General features: G+C 37.7%; 1 protein-coding gene across 9 annotated transcripts in view; it reads right to left on the reverse strand.

The window, feature by feature from the left end:
* The window catches only part of trpm3 (transient receptor potential cation channel, subfamily M, member 3), a 138875-nt gene that overhangs the window by 44541 nt on the left and 76222 nt on the right, over nt 1-18112 (reverse strand). For 4 of the 9 annotated variants that reach the window (XM_060882876.1, XM_060882884.1, XM_060882881.1 and 1 more), the window contains exons 2-6: nt 12607-12686; nt 11259-11460; nt 10824-11037; nt 9850-9974; nt 7803-7974 (exon numbers count right to left, since the gene is read on the reverse strand). In XM_060882876.1, the coding sequence (XP_060738859.1) occupies nt 7803-7974; nt 9850-9974; nt 10824-11037; nt 11259-11460; nt 12607-12686 (793 nt within the window). Of the gene's footprint in view, nt 1-7783; nt 7975-9849; nt 9975-10823; nt 11038-11258; nt 11461-12606; nt 12687-18112 lie in introns of those variants that run through there. The other 5 variants (XM_060882882.1, XM_060882879.1, XM_060882883.1 and 2 more) reach the window with 2 other exon arrangements.

The following is an 18112-nucleotide window of genomic DNA, read 5'->3' on the forward strand; positions in this document are numbered from 1 at the left end:
AATCAAGATATAATGTTTTACTTTCCTTCCTACCCATTTAACACACAGTAAATGAAAGGTTTACTTTGGCAAGCAGGTTATATTATGTATGTACTGTCAGGTGGCAGGTAAAACACTGTTAGCGATAAAGACACCCTACATAACAGGAACAGTCAGTTTTAAATGTGATAATATTTATAAGCTTAGTCTGTCAAAAAGACGTACTGTTGTGCCAAGACTCCGTTGCTATAAACCAGCAAATAAGTAGGATGATTGAGGATGATATTTGAGAGATACAGTAGATGTGTTTTTTTTTTATTTCTCTACATGCAGAGTAATGATTGGTCACACAGGGTAAAAATCGCTATAAAGCAGCAACCCTTTTGTAATATTTATATTCTAATTATGATCATTTTACTGTAACCCCTCAATGTATGCTATATAGAATATTGGTTCCTTATTGGTTCCTTATCCTCTTTACTGTGACCTCCAGGTGCTTTAATTTCCTTCCTCCTGGCAAAACCATCCCAGTAGCTGATTTAGTTCATCCATTTTTTTTTTTTTTTTGGATATGTGTGCTTCTTGGCTTGTGTTGAACTGGCAACCAATTCAGGGTGTATTCTTGCCTGGTGCTGCAGGTGAAGAAATGCTTTCTCTATGCCAACAACTGACTAAGTGTAATGAGACTTAAATAATCCCTAATCATTATGTTCTTTCTTTATCTATGCTTTAATGGAACATGAGGATAAAGAAAGACTGAGGCTGAAAAGGATGCTCTGATCATTTGCATTTATAAATTAGAATCATGAGAGAGAGCGAGAGAGAGAGAGCGAGAGAGAGAGGGAGAGAGAGTACCCAGAAGGCTATCCCCATATGGTACAGTGGGAATTATGCCAATATGCCACAACTCGCTGAGGAGACGTTCAAAGGAGGTGGCAGGAAATGATATCCAGAAATAGTCCACTAAAGCCAAGGGAGCAACAGATGCCACCATCACACAGATCCCTAAAGCAGGTTTTAGGCTAGAAAGACCGGCACCCTGATGGCATAACAACCATAGAATTGGTTCTTTCAGTGAACAAGGTTTTGGCATGTATATTGGTAAAAAAAAAATGACAACACCTAACAAATGTATTAACTACTGAAATAAAAAGCAGGTCTTGCCAGTACCCCCAATTTGTTCTTAGAACCAACTTTAGGAAATAAAAGACTGACGATCTGGAGCTGTCCATGGTGCTGAAATGAGCCGGATGGAAAAATGCATTTTCCAGGTCAACAAGGAGCACTAGCTTTTTTGCAAAACATTTTAAATAACATTGTTTTATTGTTTTCTGTTCAGTTACAGACAGAGAAAGAGCTAAATTTAATATTTAAATCAAAACTTGAAAATATACTTCTGATTGTTGAAGAAAAATGCATTTGTAGAATGTTTAGAGTGTTTAGTTGTAGCATATCCATTGCAATATCATTTCCATTTTATTGGAAATGCGTGAAACAGCTGCTCCTACTGTATAATGTACAGCTGAGAATTCACCTGTTTCAAATATGACATCAATATCGTCCCCCAACCGGATCATATCGATCTCTGGTATCAAATGTCTGTTAGTCCCTGATATGGTATAATGATAAGCAACAATGCCACTTTTAGATGTTTAATATATCATGTAAGTTGAGATCAAAACATGTGCTCTAGACCCAGGAGTTAGTGTTTATCCAGCCGTCTCGATTCATTTTAGTGATCCATCTCTTTCTCTGTGCTTTGTTGTTTGGAAGTCGATACACTTTCATTTCTAAAAGCAAGTTTGTTCCTGACCTGAGGGAAAAACCAACAACTCAACAAAATTGGACATAATTTTAATTTGGACCTCCCAGCATTTTATCACCTAAAGACTCACATAAATGAGTCACATACAGTAGCAATTCGTATTTGTTGCTTCTTTTTATACTTCACTGTATTACATAATTTTATTTATTATTATTTATAATAAATATAATAAATATAACTATTTATAATTATTAATTTAATACTATTCATTATGTTGTGTAATTAAATTAAAACCAGTGTTTTACTCAAAGCAGAATGTTCAACCAAAGAAGTGAAAAGAAAATTAGGGGTGATGCCTTATAATTAAAATTGTAATCGGCTGCTCAAATTAAACCGTTGATGCCCTAGGGATGAGCAAAATTAGGACATACAGTGTCCTTCAGATTTATTAACATCCTTCATAAAATAAAGCAAAAGTGATTCATATAAATTACACACAATAATTAAAATGTTCCACACTTATCTTATGAAATTTAATATGAGAATTTCACTTTGTCTTAACAACAGAATTCATTTCCTAAAAATGTATATTGGCACCCCTAAAAAATACTTTCAAATTATTGTCACACTATTTTTCATATGATGAACACATGCAAAATCCCTTTTAGCTGATACCATTGAGAAAACCAAATAACTTTCTACACAAAAGAGATACATGTTGAGCTGCACAATACATATCTTCTAAAATATGCAAGCAATTAGAAATGACAGAACTTTTTTTTTTTTTACAATTAGGGCATTCATTAAAAGATTCAGAACTGTCTGAAACAGTTAAGATTTTGTAAATAATTGGACGCATGACAGAGAGAAGGAGGATGAAGGACGTAAACAAGGAGGTAAACTGTGACTTTTAAAATGCACAGTTTAGATAATATTTGTGGTTGTGAAGATTGGAAATCATATCACTCTAAAACACCACATAGAAAAAACAAACTGTCAAATATATTTTTGACATTATTTTTAATAAAGGATTCCAATAATCCTTCCAAATCTGTAAAGCACTGTACTCGGGGAAACTTTTCATAATGCATTTATTTTCATAGCATTCATTCGGAATAAACAGTACCTGCATGGGGGATGTAGATCTCCTCTCTTCTGAACTTATTCATTTATTTGAATAATTTAAAACAGGCTGTATGCATAAGCACTGAGATGAATATTTACAACAGTGTGTGGTTCAGCTCACCACACAAAATTAGCTTCAGCAAACGTTTCATCTGGGAAACTTATGTCTGAATATGAAAAATACACCTCTTGTGTATTTTGTCTGACATGAAAAATACACCTCTTGAGTGCCTGTGAGGAATATTTTTTCTTTCTTCTTTTTCCTTTCATTGACCACATTTTAGATCTCCTTATTTGCAGTGTGCTGATGGCTTCATGGATGTAGATGTTGTTGATGACAATTAGACATCCCTTTGCCTTCCCAGCCCCCTCTATTATCCCAGGCATAGGATGACAAAGGGAAGTCCACAAGTCACATTAATTTGGGGGAAGATAGAGTCAACAACTTCTAATGGATCTTAGATTCATCTGACAACAGTGGTTCCTGATTAACTGTATGTGGCTTGGTAGTTGCAGTCAAGGGTGGATGGATGAGGAGGACAAAGATGATTTCCATACATGATGAGAATTGAATACTAATGTATTGAAAACATTGGAATGAACAGACTAATGCCTCAAGCCCTCTAACAGCCAGCTGAATAGAACACAATGCTTAAAGCCCACCAGCACTATCTCTCATGTAATAGATAATGGCTTAAGCCCCACAACAGCCACTTCTACAGGACATTCTGGCACTAAAGCCCAATGACAAACATCCAAACAAACTAAACGAAACATTGTGTGAGTTCTTCAATACCATACCAAACTAAACTTTTAACACCATATAAACACCATGTTGCTTCTCATCCAGACTGAATACCCAAACTCTACCCTTACAACAGCCAGCAGAATGAAATACATCTCATAACAACCACTCATAATGATATCCATGACCCGAAACCAATCATCCTCTGCTACTGAACATCTACAGTTGTGCTTAAAAGTTTTTATACCCTGAAAGAAATTGTTAGACATTGCCATTTATTTGATGGGGGGCACGGTGGCTTAATGGTTACCATGTTCGCCTCACACCTCCAGGGTTGGGGTTTCGATTCCCGCCTACGTCTTGTGTGTGTGGAGTTTGCAAGTGCTCCCTGTGCCTCGGGGGTTTCCTCCGGGTACTCCGGTTTCCTCCCCCGGTCCCAAGACATGCATGGTAGGTTGATTGGCATCTCTGGAAAATTGTCCGTAGTGTGTGATTGCGTAAGTGAATGAGAGTGTGTGTGTGTGCCTTGCGATGGGTTGGCACTCCGTCCAGGGTGTATCCTGCCTTGATGCCCGATGACGCCTGAGATAGGCACAGGCTCCCCGTGACTCGAGGTAGTTCGGATAAGCGGTAGAAAATGAGAGTGAGTGCCATTTATTTGGAAAATATGACTGATAATGCAATTTTTTTTTCACGTGATGTCATTAATTATCACATAGTTGTTTGACTCCTTTTTAAAACCTAATAATAACTGAAATCAACTAAACAACCCTGATAAAAAATTTACATATCCTTGAGTTTGGCCACATTATAAACACACAGAGGTTTAAATGGCGATTAAAGGGAAGTTTCCACAAAAGCTTTTTGTTACTCATTGTAATTGTAATTAGTGTCTGTGCACAAATAATCATTGTTTTTTTTTATCTGATGAGGTGATGCACTGTCTTGGCTGGATACTGTACCATCAGGAAGACAAAAGAACTGCCAATGGACCTCTGTAATATTTTGGTTTAGTATTGCATATTTTTATAGCAGGAAAGGGGTATAAAAATATATAGCTTAGCACTTGATAATGCCAGTTAAACAGTAAGTACTGTTCAAACTCTGATAAAGAGTTGGAAAATAAGAGGTTCTTTTGATACTAAGCCACAGTAAGGTAGACCAAGAAAAATTTCACCCATTACTGCCAGAAGAAATTTTCAGTACGCAAAGAAAAACCCACAAACAAATTAGAGAGAAATACAGGCTGCTCTGGAAAAAAAGTGGTGTTGTTTCAAGGAGCACAATAAGGTACTTGAAAAGAAACATCCTGCATGGTCAAGTTGCCAGGAGAAATCCATTACCGAATGCATTTAACAAAAAGGCCCACCTTCAGTACACCAGACAGTACCTAGACAAGCCTCAAAGCTTCTGGAGCAGAGTCATTTGCAGTGATGAAACCAAAATTGAACTTCATAGTCACAACCATAAACACTATGTTTGGAGAGGAGTCAACAAGGCTTGCAGTGAAAAGCAAACCAACCCCACTGTAAAGCATGGTGATGGATCTCTTATGTTTTCGGTCTGTGTGAGCTCCAGTGGCACAGGGTAGAAATACTGAAATTGAAAGTAGAAAATACTGGCAGACAATTTGCATTCTACAGCATGAAAGCTGTGCATGGGACGATCCTGGCTGTCCCAACATGACAGTGATCCAAAGCACAAGTCAGGGTTGACCCTCCAATGGCAACAGAAGAAAAAGATTAAGATTCTAGATTGGCCATTACAGTCTCCTGACCTCAGCTACTTTGGGGAGATCTCAAACATGCAGTTTGTGCAAGACAAGCAAAATAGTTTCAGGAATTGGAGACATTTTGCCAAGAAGAATGGGCAGCTACAGTATACCACCTGAGAGAATTTAGGACCTCATGCACAATTATTACAAAATACTGCATGCCACCATTGATGCTAAAAGGGGTATTATGATATCAGTGTTGTAATGTAATGGAGTACAAATACTTCGTTACTGTACTTAAGTAGAAATTTCACGTATCTGTACTTTACTTCACTATTTAAATTTATGTCAACTTTCACTTTTACTCCACTACATTTCGATATATTTCCACTAAGCAGCTTCGTTACTCGTTAGTACAAAATAAATTCAGAAGAAACATGTGCGACTGCAATAAGGGAGGTTTGGCGAATCACTGCTCCTAGATTGCATTATGCTCCGCACGCTCTATTTCAGCGTAATGTTGCCAAAGGAGGAGGAAGCACAACTGAAACCGCCATGGAAGCACCTACAGCATTCACTAAATTCCAGGGCTTTTGTTACCACGACATAAAGTGGGCGTGTTTCCGGAGGTCTTGGAAAAACCTCTTTCAAAAAAAAGAGCATACCTACAAAGGACAAAACAGTCATATGGGTAGATCTATTTTAGAAAACAAATAAACAACCAAAAACTACGGTTATGGTTAGGGTTAGATTATCAAATAGGCCATGCCTAACCGATGACACAATATCTGTTCCGCTGTTCTGAAATCCCTGGAAATAAGTGCATTCCAGCACCTACTGGAGGACCTCCCGTTATCGTAGACGACCACCCAGACGATAGTGGTGAACTTGGTGAGCAGGGTGAAGAAGATAACGTTATACACAACATTTGCAAGAAATGTTTCTGTACATTGGAATGAAAGATTCTTCCTACCGGATGAAGTGCCTCTTATGCCTACCGAAAATCACTTAAATTTTACTTTTTACTTTTACTTCAAATACTTAAGTACATTAAATATTAGAAAATTACTTTTGATACTTAAGTACAGTATATATCAGATACTTTAAGAGCTTAACTTGAGTAATATTCTAAAAGGTAACTTTCACTTCTACCAAAGTCTTTTTATAGTACGATACTTGTATTTTTACGCAAGTATTGCTTTCTAGTACTATATACAACACTGTATAATATACATGATATTAAGAACTAAAGGTATGCAAACTTTTCAACAGGGATTATTTCCATTTTTTGTTATGTTTTGTTGATGATAATGCAATTCTTTTATGCCTTACATATTAAATTGAGTCCTATAAAAAATAAAATAAATTTGTTTTGCCTATTCACTCATGTTTTCTTTAAAAAATAGGTATGCATCTTGCAAATTCTCCCAAGGTATGCAAACTTTTGAGCACAACTGTAAGACATAAATCCACTCAGTACCCACCCAATCTAAACATAACAGATCAAAATCCACATGGCCTAAAGCACTAGAAAACAAAGTTAAAATAATACGTATCATAATGCCAATACAAATCCCACCAATACCAGCCCAAACTTAGCATATACAATCATAACAACCATAATGAAATGAACTTACAAGGTCTTATAAAGTCATATAACATATTTGCAGTGTCTGAATCTGAGTGAAATTGATACTCTTGATTGGTGTGCTGTTTGACTTGGTATCATACTGTGCATAAAAATAAAAAGAAAAAAATACTGGCTAATGGTTTTTAGAGTTAAATGAAATCATTTATAGATCAGAAATGCAGCAGCAGAAAAAAGGTTAGTAAATTTAGCCAGTGGCAACTAAATAACTCATATAATAGTTTTATTTTCTCTCATTTGTAGATCATCAGTCTAACAGCTTGTATTCGGTTCAGTTGATGGTTGGATTGTTGTGGTCCACACATGAGAATGATTGTGTTCTTAACTGCTCAAACCCACCAGGATTAAGTGTAACCAAATAATGTAACTAAATTATGGCATTTGTGGAAGGGGAGTGTTATTGGATTGTTATACTGTAAATGTGCATCATGTATCACAGACAAATGCTAATGTCTGCAACTACTTCACTGACATGTCTGTAAATGGTCAGCTCATGTCACATATTTTATGTATTCTGTAATCATTTACAATATATCTCACTTTTTCATTCATTTAGTACGTAGTGATGGGTCTAACTGGTGCCGTGACCTGAAGCCACTGTATAAGATATCTTGTTGTAACTTTATCCATCAGAACAGCTGAAATAATGTCCTTGATTTCAACTCAACAGCCAAAAGTGGATCGAGGAATATCAAGCCTCAACAGACCGGACAATTAAAAATACCCTGTCCCGAGAGAGATAATCCACCATGAGTCCTGCATAATGACTTTTTCTTAGCATGCCATTTGTCTGACTGTACTAGAAACTTGCAGGTTGGAGACTCACGTGTGTTGATCTTCTGCAGAGAGATGTGTTTCTCCAGCTGCCGGCGAAGCTTAACCTCGGCACCGTACTTGCCCGTGGTGCCATTGTCAGCTAGGATGAAGTGCGAGTGCAGGCTGTTCAGGACAGTCAGCTTACTCAGAGGATTCGACATGGTCTGATATGGCCGTACCACCTGAAGTGCATGCACACACACACACACACACACACACACACACACACACACAAACACACACAAACACACAGAAAAGAGACTGTTAGCTTTTGGGTGATGCTCTCTGATCATTTCTCATCTACAACCTAGCAGATTACACATGATGATCAAAGGTTTAGTGGGTTCTGAGTTGTTTTCTACAATGAGTGGAAGTCAAAGAGTCTAATGGGTTGCAATTATTAGTGATTGCGAAAGACTCAGTGGTTATTATTATGAGTAATGGTTAGAGGTGCTGGCTGATGGGAACTTATTTTTAACATTGAAAAACAGTGTTTTGTTGTGTTACTGTAAATGTCCACAGGCTTTTAACATGCCAATCATCATTGTGGTGCCAAAGCTCAGGCAGGCAAATCAAAACATGGATAGTTCATAATCAAGTCAAAACCCTGACACAAACTTGGAGTTAATAACACATGATTAGACTAATCAAGGACTAAACAAACCAAAGAGGTGAACACAATAAACTAACAAACCAGTGAAGCACATAGAGAACCTAACATGAAAAAAATAACATTTGCAGAATGCAGTTCGTACAGTACATGCAGGGAGCTTCAATTCATGATGAGAGGTTAGATTTATGTCATATTAAGTGGTGCTTAAAGCTGTTTTGAGAGATTAAAGGTGCTGTTTAATGGGTAATGATGAACTAAACATTATGGTTATGAGTGTTGATTAAATGTGATCTTAGAGGTTATGAGTGATTAAAGATAATGTCTGAAGAGCTAGAAAAGATGCTCAAAATTATTATAAGAAATCAAAGGTCTTGACTGATAAATTATTATTATGAATCATGGTACACTGAGTAGTGGTTATGGCTGTGTTACTATAGTTGCAAAACAGGTGAACACTGTAAGGACTCTGCCCGGACTCTGGCCACGTGCATCTGTTTATGTTTCTCGTCACGTGTCTGCCCCGCCTTCGTCTGCTCCTCCCTGTCATCACACCTGATCCTTATTGTGTCATTGTCTTCTTGTATTTAACTGTGCCGCGTTGCTTCGTGCAGCGCGGCATCTACTGTGATTTGTCCTGTCTAGTCTGCGTCCTGTTTCATGTTTTCAGTTATTAAACCCTATTTTGATTTATGCTATCCTGCGTTTGGGTCCACTCTGTTTCCCGCCGTTACAAACACAGTAGGGTAAAAAACTAATGGCAGGATAAGGGAAATAAAGGAATAAGGCACATAGCAAGGTAAACAAAAGCACATAAAGACCCCAACACAAAACACCACATGAAAGCAGTGCTCATCTATACTGTAGTTCTTTTTCTTCTTCTTACAATTGTTATTCTGAATTATAAGAATATGCATGATTAAAGAAATCATGTATATTTTCATACAGGTTTGTCTACAGTGTCAGATATTTTCTGAATAGGTCAAAACTAGAGTCTTTTTCTGTCTATGACTTCAGAGTGACACTGACAGAGAGAAGAAAAAGAGAAGAGAAAAAATATTCATGGTAATATTTTTTTCTCAGTTTTTCCTTTTTACAGCATGATAGTCGACCCGAGGAAAAAAATCTGAACTGTAAGTGAGCGAGAGAATAAGTTATGAAGAGCGTTAGCAGAAGTGGGCATTAATAAATAACTCTAAGTGTGTGTTTCTTCTCTGATCCTGTGTGACCAAGATAGCTCATAGCAGTTTGTGTAAATTATTCAATACTTTTTTGTCATTTCTAAGTAGAATAGTAGAAGTGTCTGAAACAGTGTTTTTCAGTTATTTTTGGCTGCAACAGAAAATAATATGATGGGCCATACAACTGTACAAAATAATAGTAAAAAAAAAACACTCATGTCAGTATACTGTATGTAGTAAAGTATCAGGGTTGTTTGATTACATACATCTTTGCCCACAAGGTCCTCCTGGTTTTCCACTATGCCCCAGGGGGCAATGCCAATGGTGCAGATTTTTCCTCTGGATTTGGAGGCATGGTCTTTCAGAGCATCCCCTACATGTCTGATAACCCCTGCAGGTTAAAACCAAAAGAAAAACAGCCATTGAGTATGCATTATACATTACAAATCAACATTCTTACTACAGGTTGTTCCAAACATCTCTTGCTGCAGAACAAAAAGCACATTAGGGTGGAATCAGACCTGATCCAGCAACTTCTACTTGTGAAGATTTAAGCCAAAAAAGTCTAGGTGATGCAGATACCACAGTGTGTTTAGTGTTATTAGTGTTGTGTCTGTTATTGGGTTAAGAGTTAGGGTTAGGCCAATAGGAGATATTGGATCAGATCCAACACCAGGCCCTGGCTCTTTGTGTCCGGATTACACCTCAAAACAGATGGAAATCACTTAATCCATCTGGATCTGTTCTTAATAACGAAATGGATTTGACATGAAATCTGACAGTAATTCTCTAAAAATTCTCTAAAAAGCCTAAATTAAATTCTTCTTTGACATTCAGCCACCTCCACCTTTTAGGTGTTATAATTAAATTTCACTCAGAGCTGTTTGGCAGTCCCTCAGCTCGCTGCTCTCAGCATCCCAATAATGATGGATAGAATCAAAGTATAGTGTGTATAAAATCCCTAGGAGAAATCTAAGGATTTTAAATTAAGCAATCTTTATAGAGAGCTAACATAGGGAAGTGGGAGTGTGATATGTGGTAGCCTAGTGTTTAAGGTGTTGGGCTACCAATCGCGAAGATTGTCAGTTCGATCCCAGGTCCACCAAGCTGCCACTATTGGGCTCCTGAGAAAGGCCCTTATCCCTCAATTGCTCAGTTGTACGAAAAAATGAGATAATGTAAGTCGCTCTGCATAAGAGCATCTGCCAAATGCTGTAAATGTAAATGATAGTGAACCCACCTGTGTTGACACCACCGGTGAAGATCCAGGCTCCGGTTGTCATGGCAGCTTTGATCAAGCCCTTACCAAACACCTGCTTGAGTTTGGGCTGCAGCTCAAAGTTCTGCAAACCACCATGCACAGAGATGAGCAGTTTGGGAAGCTCCAGCTGCCACTCTTTAGTCATGAGGTGCAGCAGCAGGTCGGCTTTGGTGTCATATGACACGCGCACGTACTGACAAATCACAAAGCACAAACAAAAAGTAAATTATTATTATTATTATTATTATTATTATTATTATTATTATTATTATTATTTATTTTTATTTTTTTTTATTATTGCATTGTTCCAGTTTACATTGAAGAAACTTTACAAAAAAGGTTGATCAGTAGTAAAACACGTCCCTAGTTTATGTGTGTGTGTGTGTGTGTGTGTGTATGTATGTTTTCAAGTACCATGGCTTTGTTGGAATGGCCTCCTCCCTGGAACTCGATGGTGCCGAATGCGTCGGTGGGACTCAGCTGTGTGTGTTTGCTGATGGACCATTTTTCAGGCAGGCTGTCACTCTTCAGCGCACGCTCCGATCTGTCATTCTGATTGGACGAAATGCTGGGGGGTAGGCCCACATGCTGGCCAATGAGACGCCCACAACAGCACCTGGCCAGGTAAACAAAATGTGGACACATAACCGTTTAAACATTGACTCATAATCTTTTCAGCTGGTATTAACTACTGTAAGTACTGTGCCCCTTATTCAACACTGTGGCTTTTCAGTGTCTTTATGTAATATGCCAGATGTGTATACAATTTTAATAACTGTTACATTCTTGTTAGCAGACTTAGACATTTTGGCTAAGATAATATTTTAAAAAAATAATGTAGCTGTGATCATTTATCCCACAATCATTGCCTGTGTGAATCGCTCATGACACTGGCAAATGTTCTCTCATTTCACTTTATCCATCTTCAGGAAATAATTTTTCCTGGTTAGAGTTGTGGTGGACACACATGCTACCGGGAATCTATTCACACAATCATTCACAACTGGGGCAATTTATCTTATCCAATCCACCTACCGACATGTGTTTTGGAGACCTAAGAACCATGAAAAAAAAAAGAGAGAGAGAGCACACTAAACTCCAAACAGACACTAACCTGAGCTCAGGATGGAACTCTATTGAAAACACCACCATGCCTCGGTTATTTCTATTTGAGTGTTCATTCATTTGACAGACTGCCTATTAAAAAGCTCCATCTGACCTGTCTGTACTCTTCTCACCAATTCTTTTAAGCAATAAGCAGACATAGTTATTACTGAGAGTTTTTAAAGTGAGAACACTTTGTAACCTTCATACTATGTTTTCACATTCAATATCACAGTAAAGTCTGCTCGAATCCTTAATTAGGAGTAACTGCAGTCAACTGGAGAGGCATTTATATTAAAACATCAGAGATTTCTCTCTCAATATCAGAGCTTTCTCTCTTTCTCTCTCTCTCTCTCTCTCTCTCTCTATATATATATATATATATGTATATATATAAAATGTATTTAACTGTTTATTAAGTTCTTACAATACAAGTCCACTCTAGAACCGGTACAATAATAAATTGCACAACAAATAATAAATAGAACAACAATAATAAATTGCTCAGTGATCAAGCTTTCACCCCTCATACAATTCTTACCTGGGATAAACAAGACAGTGTAAAGTAAAGGCTCTGCTTAAAGGTCACACTCTTTAAGAATGCTTCTAAGCACCACTGCTCTGGAAATAGATAAGGATGTAATGTAAGAAGTCTCACCTATGGGGGTCTTTGGTGCTGACGATGATGTGCACACATTCTCTCTTGCTGAAGACTCGCTCAATCCACGATTTCTGAGCCTGAGGAGACACAGAAAAGAGTTTGGCTGCCAAGCACAGGACGCATAAGACATAAAACTTTTTCACAGAGGTGAACATCACAAAACCAAACCACAATAGACCCAAACGAACCCTATAAATCTACCTTGATAAAACCCCAAACTGATCATAATGTTTGAACAATTCGGTGCTCAGGTCACTCACCCTGACCTCGACCTTCCCACGGTAAACCCCATGTCTTATAAAAACCTGCCCTCGGTTTTAGCTTGTACAGGAAAACCCAATGAATCAGCAGAATCACCAGCGACCCGCATTCACGCCGCTGTGAACACACACAAAGTCGATCCTGAAGTGAACAAGATGCTTTGTGACAGAGTCGGTGGGAGAAGCAGCAGCACCGTTCATGTGCTGTGACAGGGAGATATGTTAACACAACAGGAATGTTGGCTTTAGTCTGAGAAGAAAGAAAAAATAACATGAAAAGGAAGGAAAACAAAAAAGGACCGCTTTAAGATAGACCAGGAGAAAGAGAAGGTTACCGAACTGTAAATTGGAAAAGATTTTCCTGTCACTTGCACATAACATAATAAGAATATGACCCATTAAAGGCTGAGAGAGCAGAAAAGATTTACAACAAAGAAGAGTTACCACAATTAAAATAAATGAAAGCAGCACATTTTACACAAATCATGCTGAATAAACTGCAACGTTTGATGCTTGTTCAGTTTTGCATTGAATCGACACAGGATAATGTAGCAAACAAAAAGAAGAGTTTATAGTTTCGAGGAAGAACGTGATTAAGCATCAATATGGATTAAAGATTTAACTCAATTTTCTAGATGTTTCATGTGGCGAATCTTCAAAATCTAAAGTATTACGGCCTTAACACGAATCCCACTGTATATAAAACACCTTCATATCATTCAAATATACTTTAATTTGCACACTTAATTAACTCACTTAGGTGTGAACTGATAAACTGATACAAGACAGATGCAGTGTATAATTCTATACTATAACTATTAACAATATTGTTCTGGTTGTTCATATAGTTTGTACCTTCTGTCATTTATATACTGTACAATCTCAGGTTTAAAGCGAACAAAAATGTTACGTGCAATGATGTCAAGCCAAGATTGTGTTTGTGACCTATTAAGAAATAACAGTGAATTTGTGAGCTTTTGAGGAAAGAAACATGATGCTCTGATTTAAATGTCATACAAAGATTGCTTAAGTTTTGGGCAGTCAGCTAAATTTGAACATTAAAAAAACCTCTTTAAAAGTTAAGCCAGACTCTTGAACATAACTAGAAACTGATGAAAGATACAGTATAAATACAGTAAACGTAAAAAAGAAAGTTAAAGTACCTGTATGGATTCTTGATCTGTATAAGAAATCGTCCATCACTGTGTGTGTTCATGGTGTAGATACCGTCATAGTGAGAGTCTCTCTCTCTCTCTCTCTCTCTCTCTCTCTCTCTCTCTCTCTCTCTCTCTGTGTGTATGTGTGTGTGTTTCTCTCTCACTCTCTGTGTCTTGCTCTCTGTCTCTCTGGCTTTCTCTGTGTCTCTTGCTCTCTCTCGGTCTCTCTCACTCCTCACTCTGTCTCTTTCTCTCTGTCTCTCACACTTTCTCTGTGTCTCTTGCTCTCTCTTTGTCTCTCTCGCCATGTTTCTCTATCGCTTTCTTTCTCTCTGTTCATTTCTATCATTCTTTCTCATTTTCTCTCACCCTCCTCCACTTTCTGTTTATCTCTCTGTTTCTAGAACTCTCTCTCTCTCTCTCTCTCTCTCTCTCTCTCTCTCTCTCTCTCTCTCTCTCTCTCTCAGACACACACACCAAAAGATATCAAAAGATATATTTTCTATAAGTTTTAAAAAACAGTTATTTTTAGTCAGTATAGTTATTTATTTATATTTAAGATATCTCAGGTCCACATAAAGGTGTGTGTAATGGTTGATATGGGTCTCAACATGATATGAGTCTCCAGTGTCCGATCGTGCCAATGTGATGATGGACGAATTGATCAAGGGACAGGGATTAAGCGAATAAAAAACACAAAGGATCCTGGTTTGAGAAATGAGCAGTCTAATGATGGCCCCCGTGGAAATGAGGCTCAGCAGAATCTGCCAATATGAACAGATCAGCGGTGTTGCAGGTTTATTGTCCCGCAGCACGATACCAATCACATTAATCAATTTATTCTCTCACTCTGCCAGCATCAGTGGGATTTAGCTGGAGCTGCAAACAACATGGTGTTATTGTCCTACAGTGATAGACAGCATCCTCTTATCTCTCTACATCCCATACTCTCTCTCTCTCTCTCTCTCTCTCTCTCTCTCTTCATCCCCCCCCCCCCCCCATCTCTCTTTCTTAATCAACTGGTCTAATAATCGTATATTATCCGTAACCTCTCGTAACAAGAAGCATAATATACATTCAACTACATTCAACTTACAAGATATTTTCCTTTAGAATGTTTCTCTTTCTCTCTCCACCACTCTCTTTCTTTTAGTATCTCTCCTACTCGTGATCCCTGCCACCTTCCTAGTAGCAGAATTTTAAAATGTGGGAGGATAAAAATGTCATGCCCTCTAACTCTAATCTTCTTGATGCAAACCAAAGCCAAAGAATCGGTGCAAGTTTAACGTGAAGATGTTTTGAAAAAAATCTTTTAAAGATAAATAAGTAACGGAATAAAAAAAAAATCAGGTTATAAAGAAAATGAAACTAATACATCAAATCATACTTTTTCCACCATGAATGTGACAACCACAATTCAAGCAAAAAAACAAATATAAATGTTTCCCCCTGTTTAGTCTGCTCACTTTTTTGCAGTCTGTCCATCTGACAAGCTCCTTTCTCTACATCATTTCTTTCCTTTTTACTTGATCTTACACTCTCTCTCTCTCTCTCTCTCTCTCTCTCTCTCTCTCTCTCTCTCTCTCTCTCTCTCTCTCTCTATTATTATTATTAACCCAGCTGCCAGCTTCACGGTTTTGAGCTCAGAGTGCTCGCTTTCCTTCATGTAATGCAGATTAGCGTCGTACTTTTCCGCCTGCTAATTAAAACACATGCTGATTAGTTAAACACTGTTTTTGCAGGAGTGCTGGAGGTCGAGCTCTATGACGCCATCAGAGAACAGTCATGAACCGCAACCCACTTGAAAGGCGTTTTATGTTTACACCTACAAGACTTTAAACCCTGAATAGTGGATTTCAGTCAGTTCCAGGATTCAGACAAGCTGTTTAGAAAACTTCTAGCGTGAAACAAACATCAGTTTAATCAATTCCGGTTTCAAATCAGATTTGTACCAATCTGGAGATCACTGTATATGCTGCCACTTGCTCAAGAATCTATGAAGGTATCTTTATACTGCAAGTCATACGATCGGTTTTGCTCTCCATTCTCCATTAATCTACAGTTCTTAACATACCTTTAACATCATGGACTTCATGTTAAGGCTAGAATTAATTTCCTGGTTACTAAATTGCACTATAAACAAGAAATGATTGATGAAGGTTTCTTCCTCATGTTGTGTCAGAGAGATTTTCCTTCTAGTTTGATCATAAGGGATACATTTAAAATGGATCATTTATATCCTGCATGTATATATTTCTGTCAAGCTGCTTTGTGGGCATGTACAGTGTAAAAAGAGCTATATAAATAAAATTGGATTAGAACACAGAGCTCACCAGCCAGCTCTAAGACATTGTGAAGTCTAATACAAGCTTCCTGAGTGCTCATGCTGCACCCTGTAAAGGAACGTGCTGTCTGTCCTCTTCCACATACCTGAAAAAGTCTGGTACTCAAAGACGTAGATGATTGCTAGTGTTGATGTGACAAGAGAGAGTGTGTTTTTATTTTTTGCTCCCTTGACTGGAAGGCTTTGCTGCGATCACTACACAATATGGTGCTCAAATGTATAGAATTATATTTTTAATAGCATCAAAAATGTGCAGCGTTTGTTAGTTCAGAGTTATTGTATGTTCATCTCTCTGCACACTAACTAATGCACTGACAAAATAATATGATTTAAGATTAAACTTGAAAGGGTTGTATAAAAATCTATCAGCTTTCACACCCTAGGTGGAGGTTGCATAAGAAGCTGCAGGGTGTGAGAGCGAGACATATTTCCTCTTTCAGTGCTGTTTTTTTGTTGTTGTTGTTGGCCAGGTCAAAATGACATGGTCCATTTCCATGTCAGTTGGCTTCTTTGAAAACTTAAAATGGAGCCTCCGACGTGTTCATCACGCACGTCTGCACCTGTCTAATGGGCTTTGCTTTAAATGTACATCATGAAAGCCTTCAGCAGGAGTGAGTACTTTCACCTTAAGGATATTTTATGTAGTTAGGAAGTTTAAAAGATGACTTAGTCACTGCAAAGCTTTCTTTAACGTAAGGGGCTATGCAACTTCTCCAAGAAGCTCACATTTGCGCAACACACGCACACACACAGAGGAAGCAAACTCGTTCACTCACCATCTGTCTACTCACTATATGCTGAGTATAATGTATAACATTTGCATATTAAACCTTATAATTAATGAAACACACAAACATGTTTGACATGCATGTGCACATGTATCTAATTAAACACACACACACCTGAATTTTCCTACTCACTAAAGCTTAACAGATACATGTCCGTGTGCGTGTGTGTGTGTGTGTGTTTGTTTAATCAGGTGCATGTGCTTGTGTGTGTGCAAGCACCTGTGACCATATATACATTCTGCTGCTCGATAAGAGATTTTTCCTGCTTTTAAACTGTATCATGGGAATAAATACACACTTCATCCATGTTCCCTGACATGACATGAATATTTATCACTATGAATATTTATAGTGTGTAGCTACTGCAGCTTCGCTTTGTGGAATGAAATAAATAATTCTAGGGAATACATTTAAGATTCAGACAGGTTGTATATAATCATACAGTATCAACGTATCGTAGGCTTTGAATGCATGGAACAACACAAAGCCGTGTTACTGTTACCACCCCAAAGATTCACTTTACTTCTGACACTGGAGACTCTTTCCATAAATGTTGAATAAATGCTTTTATTTAACATTTGTAGAAGGAGTCTAATGGTCACATGATGGTGTAGCCTAGTTGGTACATGGCGCAATCCCATTGTTTCAAAAGGTATGACATCATAAGACATGTAACAATGTGACTGTTAAAAAAAACAAGAAGACTTAGTTAGCTAACATACATTCAGCTAGCAAAACATTCTCTGTGATCTGTAAATGCGATTCAGTTCAACTTTTTTGTTTATGCATGAGTCAAATCAGTTGTATATCAAAATCAATTTCAAAGGTACAGTATGAGGAGAAGATGCCAAAAAAACAAGATTTAAAAACATTTATTTATTTCTGAAGGTTGGTGTTGAAGATGAAGCAGCTCCTGTATTAAAACTAGACTGTGTGAAAGACAACTGTGGTGTG

The sequence above is a fragment of the Tachysurus vachellii genome, chromosome 12, assembly GCF_030014155.1.
Source record: "Tachysurus vachellii isolate PV-2020 chromosome 12, HZAU_Pvac_v1, whole genome shotgun sequence".
NCBI lineage: Eukaryota > Metazoa > Chordata > Actinopteri > Siluriformes > Bagridae > Tachysurus > Tachysurus vachellii.